The following is a 13,062-nucleotide window of genomic DNA, read 5'->3' as shown; positions in this document are numbered from 1 at the left end:
AGTAAGATGTAAACATGAGCTCTAAATGTCTTTATTATTTTTTAAGAGGAAAACAAATCAGCTCAAATTCAATCTAGGTAAGACAAGAATGATGTACTACTGAGCATGTCAAGTATCTAAACCAAATAAGAAAGGCAGCTAAAGAGATCAATATGAGAAAGCCTTAAAGATTAAGATTAGATGTAAAAATAAAAACATAGATGGGAAAGAATTTTCATTAGAACTACATCTATAACCCATAATGTTAACACTAATTCTTCAGACTATACCCCTAATCAATGTCATCAAAGATATATAGAAAGGGTTAGTTGTTTCCTTAGGACGATACGCTTAAAATCTGATTTAAGAATGGAACAAAGTAAATTAGGTTATTTCTGAGTGAAGAGGTAAATGACAATGGATTGTTTCTATATTCACAAGTGCTATGACTTTCCTTTTAAATTTATATTTAGCATAGACCCCTTTTATTCTTTATGTAAATCCATGCCTTCACAAGTGGGGTCACTGTATTGTGTTCCATTCTATGGCAATTTTCTTAGGACCTGGCCTAAACACAGATTGTAAAGTCTTATCATCAAAAAGATCATCTTCCTCACTCTTTCTCATCCAGCTGAGAACAGCTGGCCTCTTCCCCACTCAAAGCTTCCCAAGAACTTCACACTCAAACATTATATCACAACAAAAATATAAACCTACCTGGCAACCCCACTTGAGGGAAAAATAATAAAATAGTCTGGGGCTTGGTGAAAGGCAGTCATCTTCTTTTTTGCCAATTCAATTATAATATTTGTTTTATGTCAATTCAATTACAATGTTAGCTGGGGGGGTTGGAGGGGTGGGAGGGAAAATAGATAAAATTACCTTCCCATTTATCACCATCAGAAACACTCTTCAGCTCTAAATGGGGGATATGCAAACACGCTGCTTCTCCATGAACACCACCACCACTTTCACCTCCTGGCACTTCTGATTCAGTGTTGGCATTCAAATCACATATCTTGCTACTAGAATCCTATATTTAAAACAAGGACTACATTTAACAACAAAACTATCCAGTTTTAAGTAACAAGAACATGTCTATACTGTTCATTATAGCACATTTATGCATGTATGGCCTGTGTGAACACAAAATGTCAAACATCTGGGGTGGGGGTGGGGGTGGAGAATGGGACAGAAAGCTAAAGAAATGATATATGTTTTTTGAAATCACATAATAAAAGGAAATTCTTACCAGAGCCAACTGTGAATTTTTGCCACTGTCATCTAATGGGACACACTCATTTCTAAAAACACAAAACAGATTAGTTACTCTTTTTAAGAAAAGACTACATGATCAATTAGACATTTCTTAATTGAATTCCTTTCTTCCCCAATACAATAAGCATTTAGAATGTGAGAAAAGAAATTGGCAACTGGAGGTATGTACATTCTTTGGAGCCCTACATCTGGAGAACGTCATACTACCCAAAAAGATCCACAGAATCTCTTCGGACCTACAAACACTGAGTAAATCCTCCCTCCCACCCCTCCAAAAAACAAAACAAAACAATTCCCCCCAAATAAACTCATTTTGAAAAGGAAAACCCACAACAAATAGAAACCAAGGTACAATGGAAAGAAATTTTCTGTACAAATGTCACTTGTTTCAAGTAGGTTTGAGGGATTTTTTTTTTTCTTTCTTTCTCAGAACACTTACTTGTTGGGTATAAATGGCAGTTTAAAAAAGTGAGGGTGTGGCTGAATGTGTTTTGTAAAAATGTACAACCCACGTGGGAAAAGGGAGCTCTAGTTACCAATGAATTTTAAAAATCATAGTTCTTCTAAGACATTCTTCCCTCAAAATGCAGAGTGAAAGCAGAAGTCACTAAAAGACTTCTTCCTTCTTACAAGGGCAGTATTGTAAAAAAAAAAATTTTTGCTAAAAAGGTTTAATATTTGCACTACCTATCTTCTCAATCAAAAATACAGGTAGTATTCAAATTCCAAACATAAACCTAAGAACTGTGTAAAACTGTGACCATTTATATATCACGTCACGCTTATGTTGCTTCCACCTGGTTATTCCTTTACCCAGAGAGGGTTCACAATCACAACTAGGGCTAAGAACACTTTCTCATTTTAATTCTTGCTGGGTATGTGTGAACTGAACTGAGCAAAGTTCTATTTTTATAGGCCCTAAGGGCTCCATTTTATGTATTACTGTGTGCTAAGTAGTATCATAGGTGACCTGAGCACCTAATTCTTAGCAGCTTAGGTATTAAACATGCAAATCTTAATCCACCTAACCAACGTGCTCTTTGGTTCCAGAAACAAGTTTGCTAACCTACACACAAGTTGAAGAGGGAAGAGGTTTTCCAAAAAGATTGAGTCCTCACTAAATGGATCCTTATTGCTCTACCAGATCCAGATGTCATCATTCTGGGGATGCCTGTTAATGATGTTAATCTTACATCTTCAGCCCATAGCTTCAACACTCCCTGGGCTGGAATGGGGATCATTCCTGCCTCCTGAAAGGAAGCAAAAGGAACTACTGTGAGCAGAGTCTGTGGACCTTAAGAGTTTGGGGATCCTCCAGAGACATGACTCCAAAGAATTTACTTATTCTCAGAGAACAGGTTCCCTACTCACAATTATGTGATGCATCGAGGAAGTGAGACAGTGGCATTAAAACGACTTCGGCCATGGCAACTGGCTATTATCAATTTGGCAAGGAAGCTCTGTATTTCCCAAGTTTCACAAAATTGACTATTTCATTTGCAATATAGTCTTTCAAATAAACATAGGTAACCCAAAGCGCTAAATAAATCCATGATTTCCTAAGAAAAAAGTCTGCATGTAACAAGAAATTGTCATGTGACCTTAAATGTGTAACAGACACAAGTTCTGCTTCGTATATTTAAAAGGACTTTGGGAAGCCTGCATTCCCAAAAAGGTACCAAAATTCTACATAGTCATCAATTAGACTACTCATTTAGTCAAATAACTCCCTCCTTTGTATGTCACCCAGGGAAATATAAAGGTAACACCTGTTTAAAGTGTTAGACCATACCAATGCCGAGTTCAAAAGGGAATGGAAATACCCTATACATATTTGTGCAAACAGATGTTACCCCAATCTACCCCAAACTTCAGATGCTAAGAATTAACTAATTGAGAAAATCGCTCAAGGTGCTAATTAGCAGCAAAGCACATTGTGAAGTTTTGACTTGCTCTGAGAATAACTCAAAAGTTTTAGCTGTTCCTAATAAAGAGGGCAAGTGCTGGTGTTTTTCCTGAATACTTTTCCAAGGAGGAGTCGTCAAGTCTATCTGAACCACTCTACCATGGTAGAAATGTATACTTGCAAAGAACAGTCTTTCCAACTAGAATTAACAATATGTTTGATTCTTATTATGTCTTAACAATCTGTAAATACAGACACACTCACTTAAATTTCAAATCAAAAACTTAAAAGTTACAATTCCCCAGATAAATCAAGGAAAAGTAATATGACAATATGTACCTCTGAACACCTTCATCTTCATCATCACTATGTTCAATACATGGCTCTAATAGAATACCTAAAGACTGATGACAAAACACAATCGTTACTATTTTTAATTTACAGAGCTAATATACATTAATTAATGCAGGAACAAATACACTTTAGAAAAAGAATTTTTAAGTATTAAGGATTTGTTGTAGGGTAAATGGACAGTCAAACGTCCAACTCCTTTACTCTTTTATCCCATCATCTAAATGGTGAACAGGACACTGACATCATTTAATACAGAGAAGAATATCAATACCAGTTTCCCCTTTAAACCAGAATGTTATCAAAGCAAAGTCGGGAGTTCTTGCATGGGCCATTCCCACACGTGACAAAAGGTCAATCCCACTGAAAGGCATTGCTATTCTTACACAATCACAGTGCCTATCTCCAAAAAGGAAATCTCCTATATTACTTCTCTTTGCTTTTTCTCCCTAGCTGTTAGCACATGTGCAGATGGGATCCCAGGAAGAGTACCAAGTAAAAATAGTACCTAGACATTTATGTCAATTTTCAACTTCCTCATTCGTCAAAAGAGGGTTGAACTAAATTTCCTTCCAATTCTATCATTCACTTGGAGACCACCAGCTAAGACTGGGCATTACAAACATAAACTGACTACATCTCTCTTTGACTTAAATTGTGTAATATTTCACTATGCTTTCTCAGTGCCTGTACCCTTGCCCCCTGGTTATAATGTCCACAGATTAAAACAATGCAAGACTCTAGATACAGATATCTATACGCCTGTACAAGATATGCTATTTGCACATTAATGTTATTTTTGGAAAATGTTGGCATCTCCTTATAGTTGTGTGGCCCTAATCTACTCTGTTCTTAAATCTACTTGGGAATTTAATGACCTAATGGCCTATATTCAATTTTTTGAGCTATAATGGCCCAATTTTTGGATATTACTATATGCCTGCAGCCAGGAGAAGAGGGAGGGGGATAAAACAGAGAGGGTTATTATAGGTTTACTTCTTTCTCCATCCCACACTCACAGAACCACTGAGTCATAAAGGCCCTCCAAAAGCCATCTAGTCCAACTCCTACCTGTGCCAGAATCCTCTAACAACCCCAGTAAGTAGTTATTAAAGCTTTATCAATGAAGAGGAACTCAATACCTTTCCAGGCACATTTCACGTTTGGATAGCTCTAATTGTTAAGAATTCTTCCTTATATCGAGCCCAAGTCTGACTCCAATTTCTACTCACTGTTCCCAGTTCTGCTTTCTAGGGCCAAGAAGAATGATACAAATCCCTCTTCGAAAAGAAAAGAAAAGAAAAGAAAAGAAAAGAAAAGAAAAGAAAAGAAAAGAAAAGAAAAGAAAAGAAAAGAAAAGAAAAGAAAAGAAAAGAAAAGAAAAGAAAAGAGAAAAAAACAGCCTTTCGAATACTTTCGAAGACAACTCAAATCCTCACACTCCACCCCCTCAAGAGTCTTCCCCTCTTCAGGCTAAACATCCCTGATTACTTCAACCAATCTTCATATGACAAGATCTCAAAGCCCATCCTAGACCTGGACACTTTCCAACCTATCTATATTCTTCCAAAAATGAGGTGCTTATAACAGAATACAATAGTCCAGATGGGGTCAGACTAAGGCAGAGTAGAGTTGAATTATCAAATCCCTTGTGGTACGTTTATCCTAAAGAAACAATATTAAATCAATACAAAGCCAGACTTAAAATAGCAAGATGGTCCAAGTCGGTTGTATCCCTCAGCACAGCACAAGGTGCCACACTCTAGGTACTATTACCAGAAGACAAATGGTAGAAATGACAAGTTTACTACCACAAAGGTGCTTATGAGAATCTAGTTCCCATAATGTAGTAAAACCTCACTATGAGAGTATAATTGAAGATTCCTTCTATTTAAATGAATTGTTTCTATTTAAATGGTTGTTTCTAAAGTATTTAAGACTGGTTTAGTCTTTAGACTTATGAATGTCTTCTCTATTAGGTTGATACTGCCTAGGAATGGGGTATAAAGCCTAACTTCTCTTTCTCTCAAGACCTAGCACAATGCTTACTATAAAATAAAGGCACACTAAATGGTTGCAGAAATGTATTGTTTTAAGAGCATTAGACTTATGAATGTGGACTTAGTAGGGCAGAGCCAAGATGGCGGTTGGAAAGCAGGGACTCGCCTAGGGCTCTCCTCCAGGTCCCTCCAAACTCCTGTAAAAAATGGCTCTGAACAAATTCTAGAGCTGCAGAACCCACGAAATAACAGAGGGAAGCAGAGCTCCAGCCTAGGACAGCCTGGATGGTCGCTGGGAAGAGTCTATCGCACGGAGCTGGAAGTGGAGCGGAGCATAGCCCAGCGTGGGCCGCACCAGGACCAACCAGACTGGAAGCCAGGTGGAACAGGTCGTAGGGCCCTGAATCATTGAGCTGTTGCAGTTGCTAGACTTCTCAACCCATAAACACCAAAGGCAACAGAGAAGGTTAGTGGGAAATACTGCTGGAACAGAGTGAAAAGAACATGTGGTCAGTTCCAGCCTGGGGGGCACAGAAGTGGTGCAGCTCTGGGGCTACTTCCAGAGCCCCAGCTGCAGTTGCTTCTGGCCCCAGACCCACCTAGTGGGAGGAATTAAGCAGTCGATCAGAGCAGGAGTGCAGAGCCTGCTTGGATCTGAATCGCAGTCCAGGTTGGCGGTTCTTGGAGGGAAGGAGCGCTGGTGTGGCAGAGCTTGCTGCGTAGAAGTGGCTCTGAAAATAGCAGCGCAGCCCCTAAAGCTTGGAACAAAGTACTCTCTACTCTACAAACAGTCATGCCCTGACAAAAAGCTCAAGGGTCAAGCAGGTGGCTGGGAATATGGCCAGGCAGCAAAAACGGACCCAGATTCAGACTCAGACTCTGGAATCTTTTTTTGGTGACAAAGAAGACCAAAACATACAGCCAGAAGAAGTCAACAGAGTCAAAGAGCCTACATCAAAAGCCTCCAAGAAAAATATGAACTGGTCTCAGCCCATGGAAGAGCTCAAAAAGGATTTGGAAAAGCAAGTAAGAGAAGTAGAAGAAAAATTGGGAAGACAAATGAGAGTGATGCAAGAAAATCATGAAAAACAAGTCAATGACTTGCTAAAGGAGACCCAAAAAAATACTGAAGAAAATAACACCTTAAAAAATAGACTAATTCAAATGGCAAAAGAGCTCCCAAAAGCCAATGAGGAGAAGAATGCCTTGAAAGGCAGAATTAGCCAAATGGAAAAGGAAGTCCAAAAGACCACTGAAGAAGATACTAACTTAAAAATGATACTGGAGCAAGTGGAAGCTAGTGAGTTTATGAGAAATCAAGATATTATACAACAGAACTAAAGGAATAAAAAAATGGAAAACAATGTGAAATATCTCATTGGAAAAACCGCTGACCTGGAAAATAGTTCCAGGAGAGATAATTTAAAAATTATTGGACTACCTGAAAGCCATGATCAAAAAAAGAGCCTAGATATCATCTTTCAAAAAATTACCAAGGAAAATTTCCCTGATATTCTAGAGCCAGAGGGTAAAATAGAAATGGAAAGAATCCACTGATCACCTCTCAAAAAGGATCCCAAAAAGAAAACTCCTAGGAATATTGTCACCAAATTCCAGAGCTCCCGGACCAAAGAAAAAATACTGCAAGCAGCCAGAAAGAAACAATTCAAGTACTGTGGAAACACAATCAGGATAACACAAGATCTAGCAGCTTCTACATTAAGGGATCAAAGGGCTTGGAATATGATATTCTGGAGGTCAAAGGAGTTGGGACTGAAACCAAGAATCACCTACCCAGCAAAATCATGCTCCAAGGCAAAATATAGACTTTCAACAAAATAGAGAACTTTCAAGCTTTCTCAGTGAAAAGACCAGAGCCGAACAGAAAATGTGAGTTTCAAACACAAGAATCAAGAGAAGCATGAGCAGGTGAACAAGAAAGAGAAATCATAAGGGACTTACTAAAGTGGCAAGAAAAATCAGTTCTGTAGGAAGGGAAGAGTGAGCAGGTGAGGGGGAATGAGTGAATCGTGCTCTCATTGGATTTGACTTGAGGAGGGAATAACATACACACTCAATGGGGTATCTTACTCCACATGAAAGCAGGGGGAAGGGGATAAAAAAAGGGGGGACGAAAGAAGGGAGGGCAGAGAGGGGGAAGAAGTAATCAAAAGCAAACACTTTTGAAAAGGGACAGGGTCAAGGGAGAAAACTGAATAAAGGGTGACAGGATAGGAGGGAGGGAAGTACAGTTAGTCTTTCACAACATGACTATTTATGGGAATATTTTGCATAATGATACATGTATGGCCTATGCTGAATTGCTTGCCTTCTTGGGGGGGGGGCGGGGGGGAAGAGGGGAGAGAATTTGGAACTCGAAGTTTTAAAAGCAGATGTTCAAAATAAAGTTGTTTTTGCATGCAATTGGGAAATAAGATATACAGGCAGTGGGGCATAGAAATCTATCTTTCCCTACAAGACAGTAAGGAGAAAAAGGGATTGGGGGGGGGGGTTGGAGAGTGGGATGATAGAAGGGAGGGCCGACTGGGGAATGGGGCAATCAGAATATATGCCATCTTGGAGTGTGGGGGAGGGTAGAAATGGGGGGAAAATTTTGAACTCAAAATCTTGTGGAAATCAATGCTGAAAACCAAAAAATATCAAATAAAAAAGAAAGAAAGAAAGAAAAATAAAACATACACACACACAAAAAGAATGTGGACTTAAACCCAGGTCTACTGATTAATATTACTTATTCATTTTAACTATAAACAAGTCATTTGACCTCTTGTGATTCCATTTTGCTCATCATAAAATAGATGGGATGCTGCCCACACTACCTACAAGACAGGGTTCTGTGAGGAAAACAATTTGTAAAACTTAGCAACATAAAAGTAAGCTACTAAATTTGTTCATTTCATTGGCATATCCTTAGCACAAAATGTACGCAGAGGGAGAGAATTTGGTTGAATCAAAGGTTTTAGAGCTAATAGGAATCCTAGAAATCATTAGTGCAGTCTTACAAATAAAACAACTGATGCCAAGAAAGAGGAAGCAACTTGCCTGGGGTCATACTATCATCTTGGGTATAATGCAAAATCTGGTCCTACCAACTTTTATAGGCTGATTACATTCTCATTCATTTATGCTCCAGCTAAACTAACCTACTTTGTTTTTCCCCATACATTATGCTCCATCTCCTTCCTACCTCTATACCTTTGCACAGACTGCCACCTATCATCAGAAACACTCTCCCTCCTCTCCTCCATTTCTTGAACCATTTCTCGGAACTCTTCAAGGCACAGCTCAAGTACCAGCTTCCAGAGTACTTTCTTGATTCACCTAGTTTTTACTCATCTCCCCTCACCCCCAATCACTATATATTTGCTTTATGTCCTGTTTCTTCTTAATCAACAAAATGCTTGCTTTAGTCACTAAGCTAAGCATGGGGGACACATAGAAAAAGTGAAAACAGTACTTGCCCTAAATCTATGAACATAACATCTCTCCCTAGTAGAATGTATACTCCTCAAAGACAGAGGCAGTCCCACTTTTGTACGTGTCCCCAGTGCCTAGGACATAGTATAAGCTTAATGGTTGACTGATAAAAGATATTAAAATAACACTATTAAATGAGCACATGAAAATATGGTAAGCTTAAAAAGGTTGCCAAATCCCCTTCCTAAATGATTACAGGAATACCCTAATCTCACATAGTTGCTAAAGCAATTAATTCCATCAAATCAATGTGAGTGGTTGTCCCAAAGACTGTTAAAGCTGAATTTCTGACAAAAGTTCACTATATTGGGAATTGGTTATGAAGTATGTATGTGCTGGTCAGGGCAATACAGGTTAATAATATACATGGTTATAAAAAATATGACAAGAGAAAGGCATCAAAAAAATATTGGACAAATTTGTTAGGTTAGCAGTAAAAACCAGCATTACCATATCAGGGGTCAAATAACCTATGGCATGTGTAATAAGGTGACACTAACAAACTATATTTCTAGTCATAACTATAAAGCAGACCAACATATTCACAGAGACCCTTAAAACTTCTCATTATAATCTTTCTCCATTGAAAAAACTGGCTACTCTACTCTCAGTGGCACACCGGAATATCTATTTTTAATAGGAGGGCATAAAGAGATATCCAAATGAAGTCTCTTCTCTCAACTGTCACCTGCTTACAGCCTTGAGAGACCCCCCCCCCAGAAGAGGATTATATTCTCTGGATAAAAACACACTATTTGTTAAAAATTGTTAAGAAAATTATAAAGCAGTCTGGCAGAAACTGGGTATAGGTCAGTATCTTACACCATTTACCAAAAGAGATACAAAGATACAAAGGGAGATATCATAAGAAAACTAGAAGAACATGTAATACATTACCTATCAGACTTAGGACAGGAGAAGAACTTACAAATAAACAAGAAATAAAGAATATTGTGAGATGTGAAATGGATAGTTTTGATTACATTAAATTAAAAAGGGTTTGTACAAATAAAACTAATGTGGCCAAGATTAAAAGTAGAAAATGAGGGGGGGATTTTATAGACAATTTCTCAAATAAAGGTCTCATATCTGAAAAATGTTGTCAAATTTATAAGAATGATGTCATTCCACAATTGGTAAATGGTCAAAGGAAATGAATAGGCAGCTTTTTAATGAAGAAATCAAAACTACATATAGTCATATGGAATAATGCTCTATATCATAATTGATTAAAGAAATTCAAATTAAAACAACTTTGAGATATCATCTCACACCTAACACACTGGATAAAATGACAGAAGGGGAAAACGACAAATGTAGGTGGGGGATATGGGAAAACCAGGACATTAATTCACTGTTGGGGAACAGTGAGCTGATCCAACCATTTTAGAGAACAGTTTGGAATTACGCCCAAAATGTTATAAAACTCTCTAAACCCTTTAACCCACTAATACCACTACTAGGGCTGTTTCCCAAGGTGAACATGGAAAAAGAAAAAGAAACTACATGTCCTTAAATATTTATAGCAGCTCTCTTTGTGGTGGCAAAGAACTAGAAATTGAGGGGACATCCAAAAATCAGGGAATGGCCAAACAAGTTATGGCATATGATTGTGATGGAATACTACCATGCTCTAAGACATGATGAGCTTGGTTAAAAGAAAAAAAAAACATAGACTTGCAATGTACTAATGAAGAGTTAAGAGAACAGTACCAAGAAAATAGTGAATACAGTAACAGCAATATTATTCAAAGAGTAAATGGGGATGACTGAGCTTTTCTGAGTTACATGAATATTCAAATCAACTTCCAAGGAGCTATTAAGGAAGATGCTATCCACCTCCAGAGAAAGAAATGATGTACAGAAGTGCACATAGTATGGTTTTCCACATATTTATAAATATGCACCCAGCAGTAGCCTTCTGCAGTGCAAGGTGGGGAGGGACAAAAGGAGACAGTTTGGAACTGAAAATGTAACAAAAAATTAATTCAATTTTAAAGATTAAAGGGGAAAATGAAGAAATGAAAACTTGGTACAATGGCAGACTTCAACATGGGACTGATTACTAATAAGTTTACCAATAATCCCAGATACTATTATTATGGACTTTGAAAATTAAGCAACAGCAATACACGCTTTGAAGACTAACCACTGTTCTTACCTCCCTAGCAGTCCAGCAGATCTATCTTATTACTGGACTATAATTACCAAAGTCACCTCGACAGCCCATACATGTACACATATGTATATATGTACATGTGTATATATGCACATGTATATACATACATATTTAAAATCTACAAAATAATACGCACTTACATGTACATTTTAAGGAGAAAATACTCTTTATGTAAAAGGTCTGAAGAAAAACAAAGGACCGTTTAGACCATCAGCATTAGAGGTAATATAAGAACAGCTTTTATCTCCTTATATTCCAATCTACTTTCAGACCACTGCAGTTCAAAACTGTTATTTGCCATGTAGCTTGAACTTTGATTCTTGTAAGTAATAAAGTAAAAAATCAGCACTTAAGCTAAAAAATGCAAATGAAAATAACAGCTACGAAAAATCCAGAACTCTTTAACTACCTTCATCAAGAATAGATAGAAGATATGCTAAACATGAAAAGCTCAAAAATAATTCCTGTTAAGAACCACAGAAACAAGAGAGATCTCATTTTTCAAATACCCAAAATGAGCCTCCATTTCCCTCAACAGTAAAATGGGCAAGATGATGTTCAACTGTAGTTACCTTCAAACAAGTAGTACAACTTTTTGAAAAGCTGGACATTCAATACAATTATATATCCAAAGAATTCAATAGCTCAAATCCTTAGGACAAAGCATACATCTCATTATAACTCGCACCAAAACTTGATCAAAAAATACACAAATATTTAAGTCTGAGAAGCAATATAGTATAATGGATAGAGCTGGCCTCACAGGGAGAGGGATGGAGCAAGTTCTTTTGACACACTGGGAGACTATCAATTACAAAGTTATTTTAAGGGCCAAGATGTAGTTCTTTGGTATGCTGCAGTCAGCCTTCTTAGTTGTTTATCTGGACATCTTTTTATAGAAATGGAAGGAAAGGATATCACTGGTATCAAATGAACTGGCTTAGATCACATGGCTGGGACTACCCCTCTTCTCTACCACTTTCTTTCCACTTCACCTCAAACCTTTGTGTCTAGCATGCAGGAGACAATATTTTTTACATACCAACTTTACCTATCTGTCTACCAGTATATATCCTTTTAAGCATTTTCTTTCAGGACAACTACAAGTGCCTGCCTTATGCAATATGCTACACTATTACAAGAAGTTACAAGAAATAGCACACTATTACTATTACAAGAAAATAGTAACCAAAGAAATATTCCCAAATATTCCAAAGATTTCAGCATTAGATACACACAATTATTAATTTAAAAGGAAATGAAAAAGCTATTCTGGTCTAGTTTATGATTAAGAATTTTGAATAACTTACTTAAAAAATCCCTTAATTGAATATTAGAAACCTAAAATATAAAATTTGTGAGCAAAACTGCACTTCAAATTCAACAGCAAATGGATTAGAAATGTTATCAGTAATCTAATTTAGATGATCTTCTAAAGACTTTCAAAATAATATTTTATGACTACTTCTCCATTTAAATTTACTGGCAATGGTTTTCTTTGACATCTACTTAAATGCTTTAAGTTTTAAAAGGTTTTGTTGAATGTGTTTTCTTTTTAATTACAAATACTTACGAATTATTCCCACTCTGTCAGAGATCTCTTGCAACAAAGTAAAACACGTAAGTAATACTACTAATGCAGTGATCTTATCTTAAAGTACATTCAACATCTGTAGCACCTATTTTTTTTAAAAAAGTAATAATTTTATTTTCTCTCCCTCCGACTCCCACTGAAAAAAATAAAAACAAATTTCTTGTAACACCTGTGTTGTGAAGCAAAACAAATCGCCTTAATGCTCGCTCTCTCTCTCTCTCTCTCTCTACACCCACACACACCCACACCCACACACACACACATGTATATATAAGTT

At 37.1% G+C, this 13,062-nt stretch overlaps 1 protein-coding gene across 6 annotated transcripts in view; it reads right to left on the bottom strand.

The window, feature by feature from the left end:
• The window catches only part of FAM13B (family with sequence similarity 13 member B), a 97,888-nt gene that overhangs the window by 23,207 nt on the left and 61,619 nt on the right, over positions 1-13,062 (bottom strand). For all 6 annotated transcript variants that reach the window (XM_036750656.1, XM_036750662.1, XM_036750660.1 and 3 more), the window contains 3 exons: positions 3,503-3,567; positions 1,232-1,283; positions 862-1,012 (listed from right to left, as the gene is read on the bottom strand). In XM_036750656.1, coding sequence (XP_036606551.1) covers positions 862-1,012; positions 1,232-1,283; positions 3,503-3,567 — 268 coding nt within the window. The remainder of the gene's footprint in view (positions 1-861; positions 1,013-1,231; positions 1,284-3,502; positions 3,568-13,062) is intronic.

This window comes from Trichosurus vulpecula, chromosome 3, assembly GCF_011100635.1.
Source record: "Trichosurus vulpecula isolate mTriVul1 chromosome 3, mTriVul1.pri, whole genome shotgun sequence".
NCBI classification, from domain to species: Eukaryota; Metazoa; Chordata; class Mammalia; order Diprotodontia; family Phalangeridae; genus Trichosurus; species Trichosurus vulpecula.
Note: the sequence above shows the minus strand (reverse complement) of the source record. Positions and strands in the feature narration are given on the sequence as shown.